At 38.5% G+C, this 23,822-nt stretch overlaps 1 protein-coding gene across 2 annotated transcripts in view; it reads left to right on the top strand.

Annotated features, from left to right (window-relative positions):
* Brip1 (BRCA1 interacting protein C-terminal helicase 1) overlaps positions 1-23,822 on the top strand; it is a 137,931-nt gene that overhangs the window by 104,131 nt on the left and 9,978 nt on the right. For both annotated transcript variants that reach the window (XM_021212802.1, XM_021212801.1), the window contains exons 16-17: positions 15,887-15,999; positions 19,817-19,899. In XM_021212802.1, coding sequence (XP_021068461.1) covers positions 15,887-15,999; positions 19,817-19,899 — 196 coding nt within the window. The remainder of the gene's footprint in view (positions 1-15,886; positions 16,000-19,816; positions 19,900-23,822) is intronic.

Below are 23,822 nucleotides of genomic sequence, written 5' to 3'. Positions count from 1 at the left end.
AAATTTGAGGTCAGCCTGGGATACAAGAGGAGAGAGAGAGAGAGAGAGAGAGAGAGAGAGAGAGAGAGAGAGAGAGAAATGGGGAACTGGAGAACATTTACTGCATACCTTGAACTCAGAAGCCTCCTGTCTAGCCTCTAGAGCTAGACTGATGGGTTATAGGCATAAACTCTCATGCTAGCTTCTATGTTTTCCAGTATTCATTTAATATTTTTTTCCTTGCACTTCTATCTTCTTGTTTGTCTTCTTAAACGTTTGATCTTGTTGGAGCTAGAGAGATGGCTCAGGAGTTAATAGCACTGACTGCTCTTTTAGAGGTTCTGAGTTCAATTCCTAGCAACCACACAGAAGCTCACAATCATCTGTAATGGGATCTGATGCCCTCTTCTGATGTGTCTGAAGACAACTATAGTGTACTCATATACATAAAATAAATAAATCTTTAAAACACACACACAAATTTGATCTTGCAAAATGTGACTCTGAGTTTGAGTCTGTTATCACCCAAATCTTTCAGTGTCATTATGCTCATTACTGTATCATATGGCTTTCACAAGCCTTCTCCATAAGAGTTCCTGCTTTTCTGCAAAGAGTTAGTAGTTGTGAACTAAGTAAATGTAGATCTTTGTAACATGCTGAATGAAATACTACTCATTCTCCTCAGTGAAGCCTCTTAACATGGTGCATTCTTTTAAAAGCCTATGCTTCTCTTTGTAGCTTCATATTGCTTTTCTGCAGAAGATATAATTACAGAACTATTGTGTGTGCACGGGATGCAGGGGCTGGAGAGTGAACTTACCTCAGCTAAGCATATGCTCTACATAGAGCTTCTCCCTGCACAGAAAATATTTCATTTTACATAGCTGTGATTTCTAGATTTTCTCCACTAGTTGTGAGACTTCTACAAGAGAAATAGTAGAATGTAAAATACTTGAATGAAACAATATTTAAATTAATGCAGGAGTAATCATACACTCACTCTCATATGTCTCTCCATTCCCATATTTTAGGTAACTACTTTAAAAAGCAAATAGATTGCATAGAGTATAAAGTGACCCAAAAGTATTAGAAAACATACTAAAGAGTATTTATATAAGCCATAGTTTTTCAGGACATTTGTTGAACAATTGCAGAAGTTATTAAGAAAAGGATGTTTCAAAACTAAACTTTTTTTCTATATAGAATGGTAATGTACCTATTTTCATTTTTTATGAAGTACAGTTCATAAACTAAAGAAATTTATAAGTCACCTAAAATAGCCTATGTTTATTCCATAGTATAGTTAAATAATTAAATGTTAAAACCCTGATTTGGAAAAAAAGAAAAAAGTGTAAAGGAGAAAAAAACAAATTTGAAAAAAAAAGAAAAAGAAAAACACCCTGATTTGGGGTGAAGAGCTTAAGGCCTTAACTATATAACCTACATAATCCTATGACTTTTTTCATGTTTATACAACAGTGTATTACAAACATAAAGTTCACAGAAAATCTCTATTGGATCTTAGAAAATAGAAAATATGAGAAAAATAAAGACTTGAACACACTTGCTTTCCCCTGCCCTTCATTCTGGACATTTTTCCTAGGTCTTACACACACCCTAGGCAAGAACACTAATCCTAAAATATATCCCCTACCCCGCCTCCGGTTTCCCTCTCTTCCCCTTTCTTTTGTTGTTGCGGTTCTTGTTAACTTATCTAGGCTGGCCTTGAACTTGAAATCTTCCTGCCTTAGTCTCCTGAATAGCAAGGATTACTGCTGGCTTGCACCACCAAGACCTTTGCCAACTCACTCAATATATAATGCTTTCCTGTTTCATGTTCATTGACTTTTTATTCAAACAGTGGATAAGGTGAAGTTGGCAGAAATCATTTTCCTCTTTTTTACATAAAAGGAACCTCAGAAAAAGAAGTTTTTTGGGGAAGAACTGTGGTTATTCACAGTCTGCAAGCCGTGTGCATTTTCATCTGTTTCCCTCAGAATTGATAGCTTGAGTGGTAGAATTTTTCAAAGCTAACTGAAGCATTTGCATGTTTATCTAATATCTTAGCATGGTTAGCCTAACTAAATTGCCATAATGCCTATATAACTCTATTAAAGTTTTAAACTAAGTCCTTTCCAGAATAGGAACGATATAATTTCTTTTATAACTTAAAGAATTAACTGTTTTGCTTTTAATAGAAAAATAGTAATTTCTTCTTTTGCTCTATGCTCTTACCTTGACAAATTGTTTGGATAATGAAAAACAGAGACCCCATTTCCATTCTGACTAAGATGGTTTTGTGTCATTATTATCAAATGATTTACATGGGAATGTTTAAGTGTTACAACGTACCCAAGTAAGTACTCTGAGAAGCAGCAATGGTTACGTTGTTTTAAATAATGGTGGTGAGTATGTAAACAAGAGAAGATACCCAACTTCTCCATGGTCTCTTTCTGGGGATTGAATCTAGAGCCTTGTATGTGCTGGACAAGCATCTATCCCTGAGCCTCAGCCCAGCTGTTTCTTAAATTTCAAATGGTCAGGTATCTTTTTCAACAACTACAGTTTATGATACAAATTTTAATAGATTTCTCTTTAAAAGTATTTTTTCTAGAAGCAGTCCTGAAGGGTGTATGAAGTAAGTTATGTTGCTATTACTATGTCTTAGTTCTTATTTCCTGCTAGATTCTGTGGTTAAATACTAATGTAGCAGAACGTAACAATTGAAAATTGTTTCTTTTTTTTTTTTTAAATATTATTATTATTTAAGGAGAGCCTGGCTTCTTAACTCTTGGCAAAAACTTTTTTCCCTCATTTAAAAATTGTTCTATATTTGGCTAAGTTGGTGTTTCAGAAATGTTGAAAATATGCCAAATGAAATAAAACCAGTTAAACTCCTTTTATCTAGCCAAAATATTCCACATTACAAGGTCTTAGGCTCAGTTGAGAGCTCAAACTGTTGGAATTTATATTGTGATACAATGATAACAGTGTTTACACTGCACTGTAACTGAGCAGTAAATGTCTCTCCTGCACAGTCTTTGTCTCCAGCTTGGGTATGCTGTAAATGCCAGGGTTTAAAGCTCTGCCTTGACCAGAGTTAGCACTATTCTTCAGTACTTACCAGAAAAGTGTGTTTATTTTCCTCAAGGATGCTTTCTTAATATTATTAATTAGTGGCTTTAGATGATAGTTTGTTTTTTTATTTGGTTGCTTGAACTTTAAATGCTTTTAATTTAATTTAATTTTTATATAGGAAAATATTACGTGTTTAACATATTTCCTCACACCTCCTACCCTGACTTTTCTCACCCGCCCTTCTATTTGTCTCCTATGTTTCTCCAGACAGTTTCACTTCTACTTTCATTTTTCATATACATTTATGACTTTATGTAACTATATATAAAAATCTAGGAATCACAAGTAAGAGAAACATACAACATCTGTCTTTCTGAGACTGGCTTAATTCATTTAATATGATTATCCATTCCCTACAAGTAACATAGCTTCATTCTTCTTTATAACTGAGAGAACTGCATTGTGTATATGTACCACATTTTCTTTCTCCATTCCTGTCTGTTGACACCTAGGTGAGGTGATACCTTTGCCATTGTGAGTTATGTGGTAGTTAACATTGATAGACAAGTATCTCTGATATATTGACTCAGAGCCCTTTGGGTAAATACCTAGGAATTATATATGTATAGCTGGACTTTGTGGTGTTGGTGGGTTTTTTGGTTTTTTTGGTTTTTTGTTTGTTTGTTTGTTTTAAGTTTCTGGAGAAACTTCTACACTGATTTCCGTAGTGACTGAGCTGGGTAGCATTTCCACCAGCCATGTGTAAGAACTCCCTTTTCTCCATCTCCTTGCCAGCATTTGTTGTTATTTGTATTCTTGATGACTGGCATTCTGACTGGGGTAAGATAGAATTTTGGTGTAGTTTTGATCTGCATTTCTCTGTTGACTAGAAAGATGGGCTGTTTATTGCATTTCATCTTTTGAGAATGGCCTGTTCATTTCCTAAGTCTGCTTATTGACTGGGTTTTTAATTTGCTGTTTAAGTTTTTTAGTTCTTTGTGTATTCAGCACATTAATCCTTGTTGGTTAGAGAGCTACTAAAGATTTTGCTCCCATTGTGTAGGCTTTTTTTATTTGATTGTTTCCTTGGCCATGTAGAAAGATTTTACTTTGAAAAGGTCTTTGTTGTTGATTGTTGGACTTTTTTTGTTGTTTTGTTTTGAGATAGGGTCTCCTGTAGTCCTGGCTCAACTCACCCTGTAGCCCAGGCTGGCCTTAAAGTCTTTCTCAGCCTCTGGAGGCCTAAGATTACAAGTGTATTCCACCACACCTCAATTGGAAGCTTGAGGCTTTAGTCCTAACGAAAAAGAAACTGCTTGAATTAATTGCTTTCATGGGGGCATATATTGCTGAAATCATAGTACACATAGTTTTGAATTTAAATAAAATTTACTTCCATGTAGAATAGTGGTAAAGTGAAGAGATTCATTTATAGTTCTAACTCATTTTTGTCAAACCATTTTATTTCTTCAGAAACTACTTAAAGCTAATAAAAGGGGGCTTTAGAGATAACTCAATATTTAAGAGCACTTCCGGGCTGGTGAGATGGCTCAGTGGGTAAGAGCACCCGACTGCTCTTCCAAAGGTCTGGAGTTCAAATCCCAGCAACCACATGGTGGCTCATAACCATCCCTAACAAGATCTGACTCCCTCTTCTGGAGTGTCTGAAGATAGCTACAATGTACTAACATAAAATAAATAAATAAATCTTTAAAAAAAAAAAAGCACTTCCTACTCTTTCACAAGACCAGAGTCCAGTTCCCAGCACCCACAAAGGGTAGCTCACAACTATCTATAATTTTGAATCACTCTTAGCTCACAACTATCTATAATTTTGAATCACTCTTTACTATAACTCCAGTGCCCTGTTCTGGCCTCTGCAGGAACACACACAAACACACACAAATGAAAAGTTAGAAGTAAGTCTAAAATCTCATAGAAGATTCCTGTTACATATGGGCCATTTACTTAAGACAAATATTGTTGGGGGTTAATGGAAAATTGAAAAATAATGCTGGGCAGTGGTGGCACACGCCTTTAATCCCAGCACTCAGGAGGCAGAGGCAGGTGGATTTCTGAGTTCGAGGCCAGCCTGGTCTACAAAGTGAGTTCCAGGACAGCGAGGGCTACACAGAGAAACCCTGTCTTGAAAAACCATGAAAAAACCCTGTCTTGAAAAAACATAAAAAATAATGTAAGGTTCAAAATTTCAATATAAACTTGATATGGTATATAATCCTTTGGATATGAATAATTCTTTCTATTTTAATTAAGTGCTCTTTTGTTTTTGTTTTTTTAGGTAGTGTTTCTCTGTGTAGCCTTGGCTGTCTTAGAACTTGTTCCGTAGACCAGTTTAGCCTTGAACTACCTTAGAACTTGTTCCGTAGACCAGGTTAGCCTTGCGAGCTCAGCCTACCTCTGCTTTCCATGTGCAGGGATTAAAGTGTGCACCACCATGCCTGGCTTCACGTGCATTTTTATTGTGAATCATATCTGCTTCTAATAAAATTGAGACATGGATAATTAAGGAACTTATTGTTTGGTCTCAAGTTTATTAAGATGTAAATCAAAATACAAAATCATTCAAAACAAAACTTTTTTTTTTAAAAAAAAAAAAAAAGGCCTGCATTGGCCCTGCTTTTAATCCCAGCATTCAGGAGGCAGAGTCAGGCAGATCCCTGACTACAGAAGCAAGCCTGATCTACAGAGCAAGTTCCAGGACAGCCAGGGCTACACATACAAAGAAACCCTGAATCAAGAAACCAAAAAAAGAAAAGAACAATAAATGCTATAACCCAGGCTTAAGTGCCAGCCGTTGGCCCTTTACACGGTTTTGAAGCCATCACCCCACCTTGGCTGTAGGTACCTCCACTTGCCAACAAATCTGCAGCTGTCTCCTTACTGTTCTCTTGCTTATATTAAAGTTTGAGAACATACATACCTATTTTTAGATATATTTTATTTCTCTAGAAACTACCAAAGTAAGGATGCCTTTTGTTTTGAGTGAACTGTGAAATCTGGTAACAATAAAAATGATGTTTTGACAAGCCCATGTAGCATCTGATCCTCGCGTGGTGCACAAGTAATAAACAGAGCGATTTAAATGACGGAGCAAGCTGAGGAAAACAATGATAAAGCCGAGTATTTAGATGATAGTGAAAGTCCTTATTTTTCTAAGCCATGACTAAGAGGCATGTTGAGCATGTCCTTGGCTTTCATTTGTATCTTTTGATAAAGTAACTGCCCTTCTCACTTCTGTTTACACACTTTTCCAAAATTACACATATAGTAATTTATTATGAATGTGGAGCGAATGGTTTACACTTTTCCCAGATAGCATAGCTGATTATAGTTTTCAATTTGAGGGAAGGCTTATAAAAAGTATTTGAAAAGTTATGATAGCTGATCTAAAAGATCATCTTTCCAGACCGTCTTGAGCCCAGTTTATGGTGTTTACTTGCTGTCAAAACTTAGAAGAAACATTCAGAGTTAACATCCATAATGTAAAATGTCTGTCTTGTTAGGCATTAACGACGCATTGGTCAACAGGTATAATGTTGTTATTCAACTGTGTAGCTGATGTGCATGTGGGCATGACCTCCCAAATAGATGAAAGACTAATGGCTTTGACAGTTACTAGATGGCAGAGCTGGCCTTGGGCCCTTTGCTGCATCATATCCAAACTCTTTGTTTGGAAAGCATGCCTGGGGAATAAGAATGTTTATAGGGATGAGCAGGTAGAAGTAAAAAGGTTGTCTTTTGACATTTCAGTAATCCCTTCCAGCCCTGGCTTTACTTAACATTTAGGCTATTTGCTGGCAGGAGAAACTGGCTTTTTCCCATATGCTATGTGTCATTTTAAATTGAGCATTGGTTTTCATGGCTGAAGATCATTGTACATACAGTGAAATTCTAGAACCATTTCTCATCTAATTTAGTTTCCCGGACTCCTGTTTTTAAATAGAAAAAATAATGCAACAGACTTGACCTACCTAATTACATTAGCGAGGGTCATTCAGAAAAGCTATGCAAGTGTTCAGCTCTGCAGCTTTCAGTCCTTGAGAGAGCTAGCTCTGAAGTCAGACTTGATCCAAATCCCAGCGCTACTTTAGTCTTTTCACTCCCCAATTTTCCAATCTGTAATATAAAGTAATATCTTCCTTGTAAAATTATTAGGTAAATTATGTTATTATGGTTAATCAGTATAGATCTGGTTAGATCTATAAAGAAACTCACTGGATATTTTGTACTAAGAACTTTGGTTCTCAGGTTTTCCAATTTTGAGATTTCTAGCTAATTCTTAATCTCAATTTTATTTCAAAAACTTTTTTTCCTTACGTTTTTGTTGGTTTGAGTCAGGATTGTTATTTTGTTTTTGGCAGACTGTCTTTAAACTCCTAGCTATCCTGCTGCTATACCCCCAGCTTAGATCTCAGGTATGCACTGCTCTGCCTGGCTTATTGTCAACTTTTACTTTTAGTTTAGAATCTAACCTGAGCTAAGTCAATTTTATCTTTTCCTTTAAATGTACTTGTCTTCTCTGGTACCTGCTGGGCCCCTCTCTAGCTGGAAGGTTCGAGAGCGCTTGGGTATTTTCCGTCACCTGTACTCTGTGGCTCCGTCCTGTAGGTTGTTGCTGTTACAAGCAGGACTCTTCTGTTCCTTTCTTCTCCAAGCCTGGCCCTCACCATTTTTGTACTACATTCACGGACTAGCTTCATCTCTAACTATGCTCACTCCCATACCCTGTAGCTGACATTAATTTTGTAACATTATTTATGTTGTAATAACATAATATTGTAACATAACATTTGTTTGATAGCCATTCGTACTTACAGTCTTTTCTGTTTATTTAAATTCTTGTCAGGCAGAAAATGTTTTTACCTCGCCTTTACATTCCTATTCTCTAGAACAAACAGCTTACAGCTAGCTAGTCCAAACTGCATGTGTTTAACTGAATTCAGTGTTTCAGTTTCCATAATTTTCCTGCACTGTTTCAATTTTCATACTTTCAGTGCTTTTTAAAAAATATTTTCTGTGGTGTTATTAAGAGCTACTTCAGACTAGCTCCTTCCTTTTTTTCTACACTCAATTAGTATAAAAATTCCGAAATTGTAATACAGTCAGTCACCTGTCAGCATCTGTGGCAGATTGAATCCAGAAAACACAGAGAAAAGACCATATTCAGATGGTCAGTTTCCTGTGTAAAATAGTGTAGTGTTGCATCTAATCTATGCCTATTCTCCAGTGCACTTTAAATCATCTCTAAATTATTCATAATACCTAGTATAATGTAAATGCTATAGAGTTGTTTTACTGCATGACTTAGGAAATAATGACAAAAAGTTATAAATGTTCAGGATAGCCCAAGGGGGGGTGTCTTCCCACCCAGATATTTTCCATCAGTAGTTGGTTAACTCCACTTTCTTAGAACATATTAGTATGGAGAAACAGCTGTCCACTAGAGTATTTTGAACTTGAATTATTTTAAGGAGAATGTTTTGTTATGTAAAAAAGCAGTTCATTCTTAGGATGATGTAGAGACTGAACACAGAGACTTACCAGGCTCTTGGGAGCAGGATAGTCGTACTGGGAATTGAATAGACAGCCTCACACATCCCAGCTAAGCACTCCACACTGAGCTGTCCTCTGCCAGCCCGAGGCACAGTAAATGCATTGGTACTATCTTTAACTCTGGTTTGTTTAGACTGCCACTGAATGACAGGCTTTGAATCTTCTGCAGGGTCTTTTCAGTGTCCATGCATTTACTTTGTTCTTACTGAGGTGCTTGCTGATCGTTGCCTCTCTCTCTCTCTCTTGCTGTATTTTTCAGTTGTACCATTCCCATTTGAATTTGTAAAAATTCCTACTTCCAGGGTTAAAGAGATGGCTGATTGGCTGAGAGTGCTTGTTCTGTAAACATGGGAACCTAAGTTTGAATCCCTAGATCCATCTAAAAAGCTGGGCATGGACACATATAGCTGTAATCTCAACATTGTGGGGGTACAGACAGACACATCCCAAGAGCTATATGGCCAGCTAGTGTAGCCTAAACGGCAAGCTTCAGTTCAGTAAGACACCCTGTCCCAAGGCAATAATGCATAGAGAATTAGAGGAAGACTCTTGAAGTCTTGCTGTGATCTGTGCATGTGTGAATATAGGTGGGCAAACTCATATACTCACCTGTTTGCAACACACGTACAATACACACACACACACACACACACACACACACACACACAAATTTTAAAATAAAATAAAAATGTTCACTTCTCCCAAGATTATTCACTGTGTCTTTTTTCTTAAGGTGTGTGTGTGTGTGTGTGTGTGTGTGTGTGTTTGTGCGCGCGCGCACGCGCACATGCACAAAGGTTTATATGATCCACTTGTATCCAGGTGCTTGACATAAGGGAGATAGGTTCCCTGAAATTGGTATTACAGGAGGTTATGAGCCACCTGATATAGGTGCTGAAAACTGAGCCCAGTTTCTCTGGAAGAACAGTAAGTGCTTTTTTAACTACTGTGCCACCATCCTCCTAAACTATGTGTTTTTGTGTTACTTAAATAGGTTTTCAATGGCTGCTTTAAAGTCCTTGTCTGTCATTCTCAAAACTGCCCTCATGCTTCCCAACTGGTATGTTGTTGCTGACTATTTTTCCTGTGTTGTTGCTGACCGACTATTTTTCCTCTCTCCCTAATGTGTGTCATGCTTTCTTAGTAACTTTTAATTGTATACAACACATTATGGTACATTATAGAGATGTTAAGGCCTATCTCTTCTATGGAATATTGAATTTTGTTTTTATAGGCAATTCAGTTAACATCTGGTCATCTTGAGCTTGTGTAGGTGTGGTTTGATTTGTTATTGAGATCTCAGAAAAACAATCTTTATATTGTTTCCTCAGGGTCTGTCTAGTCAGAGCTTGGCTTAATTCTTTGTTGGGGTTGATTTAGAATAGGCATTATTTTGAATTGCCTTTACTGATAACATAGCACATGACCTTTTTGATATCTTAAAAGCCTGTCAGGGGGTTAAACCAGTAATTATAGCTACAACCGGTCTGACAATTACAACATCCCTAAGCATTCTTTGACCATTTATTTGTTGTTTTTATTCTTAAACTGAGTTAGGTGCTGTCTGGTAAACTATGGGTTTACACTCCAAACACTCACTGTTGAACATCAACCAGGGGCTGACAAGATTGCCCAGCTGGCTAAGACTTCGCCTGTGGCCTCTGTTTTGTAGGCTGGCTAGGATTAAGGTGATCTTTCCCACCTTGGGATTATAAATAATTCATTGTGTTTTCCTGAGGATATTTATAGGTATAGGTTTTTCAAATTGTCTTAAGTGTATCTATATAAATGATACAAGGACTGTAACTTTATTAAGTGTTTCTTCACTTTTCCAAAAGTTGTTCCTAACAGTATTTAATAGCTTATCCTTTCTTCACTGATTTAAAATTGCCCCTCATTATGCCAAATGTTAGACAACGGTCGTTTCAGATCCTGTTCTATATCCTGGTGTTCGATTTATCAGGTCCTATATTGGTATGTTCTCACCACACCGCTTAAATAAGTGTGTGTTTAAATATAACTGAACACATCATTAGTTATTGCTTAGCTTTTTTACAACAAACATTGCAGTTGTTTTATCCCATTCAATAAAATCTTCCTAGCTTAAAGAAATAAATTTATTGTTGGTGATGTTGTGCATTGGGGTGAGAACTATGAACTTGGATAATGCAAAGCTCAGCCTGTCTTCCAGGCCTCTGATGATACACAAACGGGAGTCTGAATTACTATCCTATGAAGAGTTATTTAAACTAACATAAAGTAACTCTTCTAACCAGAGTGTCTTCATTTGTAGGTGAGAGGGATTCGAATGGCAGAGTTATCAATCACTCTGTGCACTTTACTACAAAGTATGTACAAGGTTACATACTAAGCAAGGTAGACAAGATACTGTCAGTTTGCATAGTAGAAATATATTAATCAATTCTCATTGTGTATGGCAATTTTTTTCTTTAAAAATTTTTAATATAAAATACAGTCTCAAGGGAATAACACACTAGATATGTTCACCTACTTAAAGAACTAGAAAAGTGAATGTTATGAAACACTATTTTTAAATATTCACCACTAGATCCAATAAATATAAAATAAAATGAGTACCACTGTACCAAGCTGGAGTAGGAAGGATGAGCTTAGTAATCTCAGTGATGTGAGGAGAAGGGTTTCATGGTAGTGAGAATTTGCAAAGTAGAGTACCAGAGAGGATGGAACTGTGTAGGGAGAAAGAGCCACACATCTGCAAAGGGGTAGCCTTGAAGCATTACACGAATAGTGATTGGCACAGATAGGAGTGGAAAACACCTGACATCAGGGAAAGTAGGTGGACAATTCCTTAGCCTTATAAAAAGCTGGGATTAGTTTGTGCTGTCACTAGCCGCTGGGTGGAGAGCAGCTCATGATTTGTGAGACATTGAACATAGAAGAGTTTCACTTCCCCTCCCCCTCTGGAGATAAATTAGACCATTGGCTACTCTGAATCTGTCTCATTGTATTGAAAACAAGCTCAAAAGAATGAGCTGGTTCCAAGTAACCTATCTGAAGCTAAGAAAACCCAGCAGTACTGAAATTCTAGGACAAAAGCAGATATCCATTGACGGAGTCGTCACAGTCTAGTATCCAAAATTAGCATACTGAAAAGAGAAAATTACAGTGTCAAGTGTAGAGAAAATCCATCACTAGAGATAAAACCATGTTAAAGCCAGCAAATAAGGACATTAAAATATCCCGTGTTTTGTGTTTCATATAGTCAAAGAAGATGGGGAAAGATATGACCATGATGAAAAGAGAAATAAAATCATTTTAAAGTGCTTCTGTAACATGTCCAGAGAGGGAAAAACATTGTGATTAAAAAAAAAATGTACAGAATAAGTTAGGTGCTTTCTAAGGATGATCAGTAAACTTGAACACAGAAGTGAAACTACTAAGAATGAGGTATAGAGTGGAAAAAACTAGGATCGCTGACCAGATCACTAGTGTCATTGTTGAGTAATATAAAGTGGCTAAATAACTGCAATTAGAGTCTAAGAAGAGGAAAAGGTGTGGAAGCAGAAAACAATTATAGTAATGGTTAAAAGTTTTTCAAATCTTATGGAAACCATAAGCCCACAGATCCTCCAGCCTATACTCACCAGAAGACACATACAGGTACAGGTACACCACAGTTCGATACAGAGCTAGAAAATAACAAGACGTCGTACAGAGGACAAGAACAGCAGCAGACGTCTGTCTAAACCTGCACCAGTCAGAGAATAAAGTAGTGCTGTCTTCACATACTGAAAGAGAAAATGTCAGCATGGAATTCTTTGCTCAAAAATGAAGACATAGCTTATAATTCAGCACTTAGTAGACTGAGGCAAAATGCGTGAGTGAGGCCAGCCTGAGCTACAGATGAAAGGACCCTGTGCCATAACACACACGCACACGCACACACACGCACACACACAGAAGGCTAGCTAAAGTTAATTGCCAGCTAACCTGTATTAAACAATGTTTCTCTTCCTTTAAGTTTATTTATTTATGTAGAGGTAGGGTCTCATAATGTAGGCCTGGCTGGTCTGCCTCTGCCTCCCTAGTGTTGGAATTAAAGGCATATACCACCACTTATGGGTAGAATCCTTTTTAAAATAGTCTAGTATCACACAGAATAATAGATTTCCCCATGGTGTCTTCACACACGAGTCATTATGTTTTGTTGTCATTTGGAAACTTAAATCTATAGAAGGAAAACAAGAAGTTCCAGAAACTTTAAATCAGTGAGTGATCATTTAAAGATACACACACACACACACACACACACACAGAATTTATTACTGCAAACGGTAAAAAAAAATGAGTAAAGCACATAGACTAAGATAATATTCCAATGCCTGAATTCCTGAATTTGAAGTATGTGCCATAGTAATATGTTAACATTGGGAGAAATTTAGTACAAAGCATATGAAATTTCTGTACTTTTTTTTTACTTTTATGTAAATCTAAACATTCTAAAATTTAAAAATAACTTACAATAAGTGGTATTGTTTAAAATAAGAATGTGTTATGGTTTAATAGTATTTGTCAAAGTAAAATGGCATGAAATATATAAAAAGAAATGAAATTCTGTGTCCTCATGCCATTTGTGAAGCAGTATAATATTATTTTAAGGCAGATTGTGTTGTTAAGATGTGTGTTGTAAATTCTAGAGCAGTGGTTCTCAACCTATGGACCACAACCCCTTCCCCTTCCAGGGTTGTATATTAGATAGCCTGCATTTCAGGTGTTTACATTGCAGTTCAAATCAGTAGCAACACTACAGTTGTGATGAAACAATGACACAGTTTTATGGCTGGGGTGTCACCTCAACACGAGGAACTGTATTAAAGGGTCACAGCATTCAGAAGGTTGAGAACCACTGATCTAGAGTGATTTGTAAAAACAAAATGGAAACACTAAATGCTGGAGATATGGCTCAGCAGTTAAGAGCACTGGCTGCTCCTTCAGAGCACCTGAGTTCAGTTCCCAGCACTGACATGGTGGCTTACAACATCTGTAACTTCAGTTCCAGGGAATTGAAAACCCTCTATGGCCTCCAAGGGCCCTGTAAATACCCATACACATAAAATGTATAAGTAAAGAGAAAAATTAGAGATAAAAACACTAGGAAAAAACTTTGATACAAAAAACTGGAATCATAGATGGAACAATAGGGGAAAATAGCAATATAGTAATTTTAAGTCTGATTATAGCAATAACTGCATTAAATATGAGTGACATAACCATTCCATTTCAAAAGCAAGGTTCATGGCAGGGCCCAGACATTCCAGGAAACACTAAGCCAACACCACAGGCTACATGCCCGGCCCTCACCAGGCTGGATACAGAAGCAAGCAACTATATGGCAGAGTGATGGGAGAGAAAGACGTGAGCAAATAGGTGGTGGAGAGAAGAAAAACAAAGAAAAGCCAAGTGGTTTATATGCTCTGTAAAGAGGCGAAGCTGGAGACGCAAAGGCAGCTGCTGTTCTTGCTTCTTGAGAAACAGTGAATTACACTGCCCATCAATAAATCCAGTAACAAATGCAAGTGCCAGCGGACCTCTGCCTTCTTCCTTTGAGAAAACTGACTGTTGTATGAGTCACAGTGACTCCCAGAACTACATCCTAGCCCAGGAAGAATAGTACCTGCAGAGTGGAGATCCACAACTTAACACAGCTACTCAATTCTAGAGCTGACCTAAGTGAGCCTTCCTGAGGGCATGAGAGGAGAAGTGACCCTACCCCTCATCCTTGAAGTGTGAGGGAGTTGACCCTGGTAGAAGAGTTTCATGTGAGCCAGTCCTGCCCCTTGCTGGTTGCCACAGACAGAGCGTTGGCCTCACCCCTCATCTGGGCAATGTGGAAGAGCTGGTCCTCGCAGCGTGGGCGCAAGAGCTGGTGGACAGACCAGCTCAGCTACCACCTAGGCCCAGCTCCAGGACTTTGAGTTAGCCTATCACTACATCTTCATCTGTGCACTGCACATGGAAGGGCCAGTCTTACAGAATGAACGCTGCAGATCTCTATGACACAGGGCAACAGCAGAATATTCAGAGGCGTCCCAGTAAAGATCTAGTATAGAAAGTGTAGCAGACTCTAGAGGCCTTGAACCAGACCAATGACTCACTGCAGTGACCAGTTAAAGTGAAGCTGTGTGGACAGAAGGGTATATTGTGTGACACTGCAGCTACCACAGAAGAGATGTGGTTTTTTTTGTTTTGTTCTGTCTATGGAGAGAGGTTACAGAGGTGGAAGACAGACATGGGGTGTCGGGGAAATGAGCGGGATTGGGGTACATGATGTAAAATTCACAAAGAAGAAATGTGTTTTTTTTTTTAAAAGAATAATCATGAAACTAAACTAAAGCATAAGTAACATAGGTGTGTGTATTAATCACCGATCTGTCGCTGTGAAGACAGTTTGACCAGTGCAGCTCTTTTAAAAGAAAACATGTACCTGGGGACCTGCTTACTGTTTTAAAGGCTTAGTCCATTATCATGGCAGGGAACATGGCAGCAGGCTGCTGTGCTCCTGGAGAAGGAGCTGAGAGTTGATGCACACACAGAAAGAGAGTGGGTCTGGTGTGGGCTTTTGAAACCTCAAAACCCCCACTTCTGTGATACAGCTCTCCAACAAGGCCACACCTACACTAACAAAGTCATACCTCCTAATCTTTCTAAATGTTCCAAACAGCTCCACTCCCTGGTGAGGAAGTGTGCAAATATATGAGCCTATGAGGGCTATTCTCATTCAAACCACCACTGTATATATTGGATATATAAATAAATGGAATATGTGTTTCATTTATGTATTTCAATATGGATAAATTTCCAAAGTAATATGTAGTGTCTATAGACACAAACAAATATATACTGTCTAATAGCGTTTATTTGAAATTTCAGAAAAGGCAAAACCAAGCAAGTCTGTGGCCGCCACCGGCAATAGAAAGCAATCAACTGGAAGGTAGCAGTGCTGAGAATGATCTGTGTTATCTAGATGGCAGCAGACTATGTAGTTGCTAGGACTTACATTATACACTGAGAACGTGTGGGTCTTACTGTGTGGAAGTGCTCTCAGCCACACGAGAGAACTATGGAAATGTAAGAATGAACAAGACTGAATAAGATGAAAAACTCACACGTGCAAAACAAAATACCTTAAATAAATTGTAGAATGTTAGATATTCATACGATGTTTAAAATAAGCTTTACTCATCTACTACACTTTTAATGTTTAAATTACTAGGTGGAGCTAAAACGACAATACAATGACCACCACTCAAAATCGAGAGGTCTTCTGCCTGGCCGTCAGTGGTACGAAATTCAAGCGTACAGAGCCTTGAATCAGGCTCTAGGCAGGTGAATAAATTAAAGTGGATTACAGTATTACCGTCTGTGGTTTTGTCTTTGCCCAAGAAGAGGAAGTCACATTTTCTACTTTTAAAAATCAATGTGGTAAAATTTTATTTATAGATCAGAAGTGGGAGTTGAAAACTGTGGCAAGCACTTTGCCAACTTAGATGTCGTTATTATTCCTAGCCTGTGGAATAACTCTTTAAATTATCATCTCAAAAATAAGTTTTATTGTAGGACATAAGATTCCAGTTTATAAACACAAAGTAGATTTGTGCAAACCTGTTTAAAAATTAGTACACTCTGTAAGTAGCAAGCTTTTGTTTTCCAGTGAAGCTATAAGATGTTCAGGTAAGTCAAATCAAAGAAGCAGAGTCCTGACAGGAGAACAGTGTAACATATTTAGGGCTCATCAGGAGATATGTAACTAACCCTTATCTGAACCAAACAGATCCGGAAAAGATTTTCCTCAAGTGTTGTGTGCACTCAGATTGCACAAAAATGACAAGATTGTGTTTGCATTCATTTACATGAAGCCAATGACATAGGACATTGGGTAGGACATTCCTGGAACACATCTCTCATGCCACTCACAATGCCAGGGCTTTGTGTGCACTCTTCAGACCAATTACATTGTGATGATGCTGCACACGGCTGCCTTCCTAGCTGGACGGTCCATTTCCTTGACTCCCCTGACGTCACACTGCACGTTTTTATTGAAGGCTCTCATTCTCTCTTCCTCATGACTGCCTGTTTCATTTGAAATTACAATATTCAGCTAATAGTTTTTAGGAAAGCTTGAATATAGATTTTTAAATTCTTTTTTTTTTAAGATTTTTATTTATTATTATTTCTAAGTACACTGTAGCTGTCTTCAATGCACCAGAAGAGGGCGTCAGATCTCATTACAGATGGTTGTAAGCCACCATGTGGTTGCTGGGATTTTAACTCAGGACCTTGGGAAGAGCAGTCGGTGCTCTTAGCCACTGAGCCATCTCTCCAGCCCCAGATTTTTAAATTCTTAACTTTCACTTGTTACACTTATTTTTATAAAAATAGGTGTTCTTACCTCCATTGATTTTTTTTTCTTTTACTTTAATATACCTAACACCTGAGCTTCAAGGAAACTTGTGAAGTCCAGGTTCCATTTGCCTTCTTTATGATTTATAAACTCTTTGTACATATTATCACATTTGGTTCTTCAGTTGATAACACTAATAACAATGCAAGTTGGAACTTTGTAGTTTAATTTTCTTGGTTTCTTTTTTTAAAATAAAGATTTGTTTGTTTGTTTTATATGAGTACACTGTAGCTGTCTTCAGACACACCAGAAGAGGGCATCAGATCCCATTATAATTGGTTGTGACCCACCATGTGGTTGCTGGGAATTGAACTCAGGACCTCTGGAAGAGCAGTTAGTGCTCTTAACCACTGAGCCATCTCTCCAAACTGGTTTATTTTCAAACTTTAATCTGAAACTAAATACATTGCTGAGCTCACATAGTTATCAAGTGGTCCTTCACATATTAGCCCCATCTGCTCTTTTGAAACTACAAACTTGCTTTTTTATCCATAACCCCTACCTCTATCCTCTAACATTTTCACAACTACACATAAATATATTATTATTAAACCTATCATATTCTGGCATGACTTTCTGCCTTGACACATAAACTTCCATGCTGTTCATGTGACAACTCTGTCACATGTTGAAGTCATGTCCTGTGTGGGTGCCTTCTGTTTCTTCCCCTGGAGCTATCTATACCCTAGCAAACACACGAGATTGTGTACGTTTTCCTGTTATAGCATACATCTCGTCATCAGGCAGTAGCTTGTTTATGTGTCGTGTCCCTTCCCACACTTGCATTCTCAGCAACCTCCTGGGTCTCAATGTGACATGGATGCTCTAGATTTGCTCTGCACATGATAGGAATGTAAGGTTTACTGCTTCGCCACTGTGCTGCAAAAGACCACAAAGGTCATGCATCAGAAGATCAATATACAGTACTATGCCATTTTTTTTGTTGTTGTTGTTGTTTTTTTCACAAAGAGCATATACTTTTAATAATAAAAGCTTTTTAAGGGCTGGCAAGATGGCTCATCGGGTAAGAACACTGACTGCTCTTCTGAAGGTCCTGAGTCAAAATCCCAGCAACCACATGGTGGCTCACAACCACTTGTAATGAGATCTGACTCCCTCTTCTGGTGTGTCTGAAGTCAACTACAGTGTACTTATGTATAATAATAAATAAATCTTTGGGCCGGAGCAAGCAGGGTCAACCAGAGCGAGCAGAAGTCCTAAAAATTGAATTCCCAACAACTACATGAAGGCTCACAACCATCTCACATACATATTTTTTTTAAAAAAAAAAGCTTTTTAATGAAAAAATAACTATCAAAAGAATGTTTTGTGTCGTTTCATAAAGCTCATGTGTGCTAACTGATGTAACAGTGCACTCTTAGGAGACACATAGAAAACCAAAGTAGCTGGAGAGATAGATGCCTGAGGTTAAGAACGCTGGCTGCTCTTCAGAGGTCCAGAGTTCATTTCCCAGCAACCACATGGTGGTTCACAGCCATCTATAATGATATCTGGCGCCCTCTTCGGGCATGCAAACATACATACAGGAAGAATGTTGTATACATAATAAATCAAAAAGAAAAAGAAAACAAGAACCACCAACCCCCAAAAGAAAAACTGAAGTAAACAGAAACCAATTGTGTTAATGCCATGTGTGCATATGGGGCAAGAGTATGGGGTATGTGCCCATGTGGAGGCAAAGGTTGACATTGGGTGTCTTCCTCTGTCACTCTCCACTGTATGTTTTGGATTGGGGGGGGGGGGGCGTCTCTCATTGAATTTGGAGCATAACTTGGAGTTATTTAGACCTACTAGCCAGAGAACTCCAGGATGTTCTTGGTTCTGCCCATCCCAGTTCAGCCCAGCCCAGCCCAGCCCCTGGGATTACAGGAGTGAGCTACCATCCTGGCTTTTATGTAGGTCCTGGGAATATCAGCTTAGGTTCTCATGCTTGCCCCATAAGCATTTTACCATTGGAGTTTTCTCCCCAACCCCTTCTTGTTACCTTTTTTAAAGGCTACAATGGACATTATAATTATCTGGAGTAATAAAGTCTGAAATATAACAATAGCCTTCTGAAATATACCAGATGGTTTAACAACCAAATCACACGTAAACGTCTCCTCGCTGGTCTGCTTCCCTTAAAGTATATCATTTCTCAAGTGATCATGATTCATTTGAGCAAGGCCATATGAAAACAATGGAAAAAATGAAATCTTCTTTCTCTTAAATGTTTTGTTAACTTAAATACCTCTACCAAAAGCCACTTTAGACATAAAGTGAATCCAAAATAGGTTTCCCTGGCCTCCTGTTGGATTGTCACCAACATTCTGTAGTGGTGACAGTATAGAGCTTCTTCCTGCCCTGCCTTGATATTATATGATCTGTTGTTCTGGAACCTCTAGCTTACTTTAAAATAATGTGCAAGAAGAATGTCATATGAAATTAAAAATTTTTAACTGCAAAAGTTAAATATTTATTATCTTCATTGTCTCAAAAACCTCATCTCAGTGAAGGAGTAAAAACATCATATGACAAAGAGTGAGGGGAGAGCAGCAGTCAGAAATGTTATCACCCTTCTAATCCTGAAAATCAGTTGAGCAACTAGATGCTTAACAGACTAAATTGATTAGTGACACATAGCTGATACACCATTTTCTTAATTATTAATTAATGTTCTTAATTTTCTCTCCAGAAATCTGGCTTTATTTTCAGTATTTTATTTCCCCCCCCCTTTTATAGATGTATTCGGCACAAAAATGACTGGGGAGCTCTTATTCTAGTGGATGATCGCTTCAATAACAACCCAAACCGCTATATATCAGGTAAGAATTTCAGTTTAAAGTAAAAATGACTAATAGGGTTTGGTTTTCCTAGGGTGGTTTAAAAAGAAGCAGCTATATGAGATCTGCTTAGTTGTGTAACACATAGTGCTGTGATATAATGCTAACTGTAAATAATATTGTACAGTAAACCTGTAGAACTTGAAATCTTATAACTGAAACTTTACCCTGACTGGCCTTTTCGCCCTCCCCCATACAGCAGCAACCGCCATTTCTCCTTTGAGTTCAGAACTGCAGTGGCTCATGCAAGGTTGAGTCCTGCATTATTTGTGCTGCTGTGACTATCATGTTTCACTTAGTATATCTTCCTCAAGGTTCATTCCATCTTGAAGTATCCAATAGGACTTCTTCATTGTCTCTGGCTGCATAGTACAGTGTGTGTGCAGGGGGGGGTGCATTTCCGTCCATCTCTTAAGTGGGCATGTAGGTTGCTTCTTCCTCCATGCTAGGGACTACAGCAAACATGGGCAAGTGGACTCTTTATTGTATTTAAGAATGAAGTCACTAGATCCCATATAAGCTCTAGATCAACAGATATCTATGAAGAACAATATTTTGAAGATTTCTTCTTTTTCTCCTATGATTTTCACAGTGTCAGACTTAGGCTTAATTCGGAATACGTTTTAAGTAAATTTTCATGAGTGGTTAAGAATAAAGATCTAGGGCTGGTGAGATGGCTCAGTGGGTAAGAGCACCCGACTGCTCTTCCAAAGGTCCTGAGTTCAAATCCCAGCAACCACATGGTGGCTCATAACCATCCGTAACAAGATCTGACGCCCTCTTCTGGAGTGTCTGAAGACAGCTACAGTGTACTTACATATAATAAATAAATAAAATCTTTAAAAAAAAAAAAAAAGAATAAAGATCTAGTGGTGGTGCACGCCTTTAATCCCAGCACTAGGGAGGCAGAGGCTGGCGGATCTCTGTGAGTTTCAGAACAGCCTGACCTACAAGGGTAGTTCCAGGGCAGCCAGGGCTACATAGAAACCCAGTCTTGAAAAACCAAAGAATAAAAGAAAAGGATAAAGCCCCTATTTCATTTGTTTGTATATGTATATCCTGATTTCTCAGCATCTTTTCACCTCTTTCTTTTTGGTTTGTGTTGAGGTGCCCCCCCCCACCAACCCCCAGCATAGATGTAGCCATTTTGTTTCATGCCCACCAGCTATTTCATATTGTTTCTATAATATGTCTGCCTGTCATTGATGCAGAAAAAAATAACTTGATTCAGAGGAGGGTCATGCTGACTATATTACCATCTGAGATTTGTTACTCTTAAATTCTACAACTGTAAGCTTCACATAGGACCCATCAAATTAAGGTCAACATGAACTGTTATGTTGAAAATAGCTTGAATCAGGGCCGACCACCAGGCACCTCATTGTGGGTTTTGCAGTTTAGCCTTTACTGAGAAATGAGTTTAGCCCTGAGAAATGTCCAGCACAACCTTTGCACTCTTGAGCCTGAGCTGTTGCCCTGGTGGATCAGTCGTTAAGTATGTGTTCAATAAACCATCCCTGTATGACTGAGATCAGTCAGTTTGTTTGAGATAGAATCTTCTATGTAACTCAGACTGGCCTAGAATTTACTATATATAATTTAGGCTGGCCTGAAATTCTTGTCTTTCTACCTCTGTCCTTGGTGTACAGGGCTTATAAGCATGTTTGTTACTGACTTAAGAAAAAGCTATGGGTTTTTTATATGTTAATTATGTATCCTACTGTTGTGTGACACTATTCCTAGGAAGACATGAACAAAAATCTACTCACTCCAGATAGAGAACCAACAATAGACCAAAGAAAGGATACTACCAAAACCCAACCTAGTGAGCCACTGGATTTACTTAGGTTATTTACAGGAGTGGGAATGACCCAAAGACCGCTGCCTCACCAAAAGCCCACCCCTGCATGGGTGATAGTTCACAAAGGCTGGAAACCAGGCTCACTGCTCAGCCTGCAGGCACTCAACAGACTGCAGAATACTTTTTCCAGGTGGCTCAGTTGGTCTGAACCGCTTCCAAGCTGATTGGCTGGAATCTGTCTCTTTGGGCAGCTCAGCCAGTCTCTGCCCCTTCCAGGCAGCCTGGCTGGTCTGAAAGTATTTTACAATAGTTCTTACTGCTTATATACACTTGGAGGAGTAGGAAGCTGGTATATCCAGTCAGTTTCAGGAATTTCAGAAGCCTTTGAGCTGTTTGCTTCTAAAGTGGATAGAAATGTTTTACCTCTCTTTAAAGCAGTGGTTCTCAACCTGTGGGGCACTTTGGGGGGTCCAAAGACCCTTTTACAGGGGTCGAATATCAGGTAACCCTGCACATCAGATATTTACAATTCATAACAATAACACTGAGAATATTTTTATGGTTGGGGGGTTACCACAACATGAGGAACTATGTTAAAGGGAAAGTTGAGAACCATTGCTTTAGAACATTCTGTATGTTAGTGAGCTTCCCTCTAAGATGGAAGGTTTTTATCTCATAGGAAAATGCTGCACAACACTTGCCACTCTACTAAACATTTGTGTGTATGTATGCACAGTGTGTATGGAGGGGGGTGATGTGTTCCTGTGTGACTGTGGGCACTCACATGATATGCATGTATAGAGGTTAGAATACACCCTGGGGTATCTGTCCTCACCTCTACCTTGTTTGAAGCAAGGTCTCCATTATCCCACTGTGTACACCAGTTTAGCTGGACCGAGGACTCCAGGGGATTCTCCTATCTCTGCCTCCCATTAGGAGGGATTGCTCATCTGGTTTTCATATGGGTTCTGAGAATTAAAACACGGTTCCTCACTGTTGTAATCTAAGTGCGTTTACCCACTGAGCCATCTCCCCAATCCCAAAATTTACTTTCCTTTCCCCAATGTTTATTTTAAAATTGAAAATTATCCCTTTTAGATGGACAGTGGTGGGGCATGCCTTTAATTCCAGCATTCAGGAAATAGAGGCAGGAGGGTCTCTGAGTTGGAGGCCAGTCTACTTTACTGAGTGAGTTCCAGGACAGTCAGAGCTACACAGAGAAACCCTGTCTTGAGAAAGGGAAAAGAAGGAAGGAAGGAAGGAAGGAAGGAAGGAAGGAAGGAAGGAAGGAAGGAAGGAAGAGAATTTCCCTTTTAAAATTATGTATATATCTACATATTTTATACTAATTATTTTTTATACTTTTATCTTTTAGATTCTGTGCCAAAATTAAGTGATTTGTGATGCTTGGATGTATCTCAGTGGTCAACTACTTACCTAGCATAAATGGGTCCTGGGTTCGGGGAGCCTCGGGGGGAAGGAGGTGTCATTACTATACTTAGGTATTTTCTAACCACCTCTGCATTTACCTTCCCTGGCAAGCTGTACTTGAGTGCACGACTGTGTTCCTTTTACCAGTTATGAAGACGATCTAGCCATGAACCCCTCAGCCTTTGTTAATCTGGGAAACCCTTTATCTCACTGCATTTTGATGGACAGTTTTGTCAGATACAGCATTGCTAGTCAGTGCTTAGGGCTTTTCTTTCCTGCACTTTGAATGTGTCATCTCGTTCCCTTGTAGCCTGGGAGCTTTCTCCTGGGGAATCCAGGTCTTTGACGTTTACTTGCTTTTCTCATGCTGCTTTTAAATTTTTTTTTTTTTGCTTTGTCCTTAGACAATTTGATTATAATCTCTATTTTATTTTATTGCTCCTTTTAAGAAAGAGCCTTGTGCCAGGCAGTGGTGGCGCACTCCTTTATTCCCAGCACTTGGGAAGCAGAGACAGGCAAATTTCTGAGTTCGAGGCCAGCCTGGTCTACAAAGTGAGTTCCAGGACAGCCAGGGCTACACAGAGAAACCCTGTCTCAAAAAAAAAGAAAGAAAGAAAGAAAGAAAGAAAGAAAGAAAGAAAGAAAGAAAGAAAGAAAGAAAGAAAGAAAGAAA

Source organism: Mus pahari, chromosome 14 (assembly GCF_900095145.1).
Source record: "Mus pahari chromosome 14, PAHARI_EIJ_v1.1, whole genome shotgun sequence".
In the NCBI taxonomy this organism is placed as follows: Eukaryota; Metazoa; Chordata; class Mammalia; order Rodentia; family Muridae; genus Mus; species Mus pahari.
This window is presented reverse-complemented; position numbering and strand designations above follow the sequence as displayed.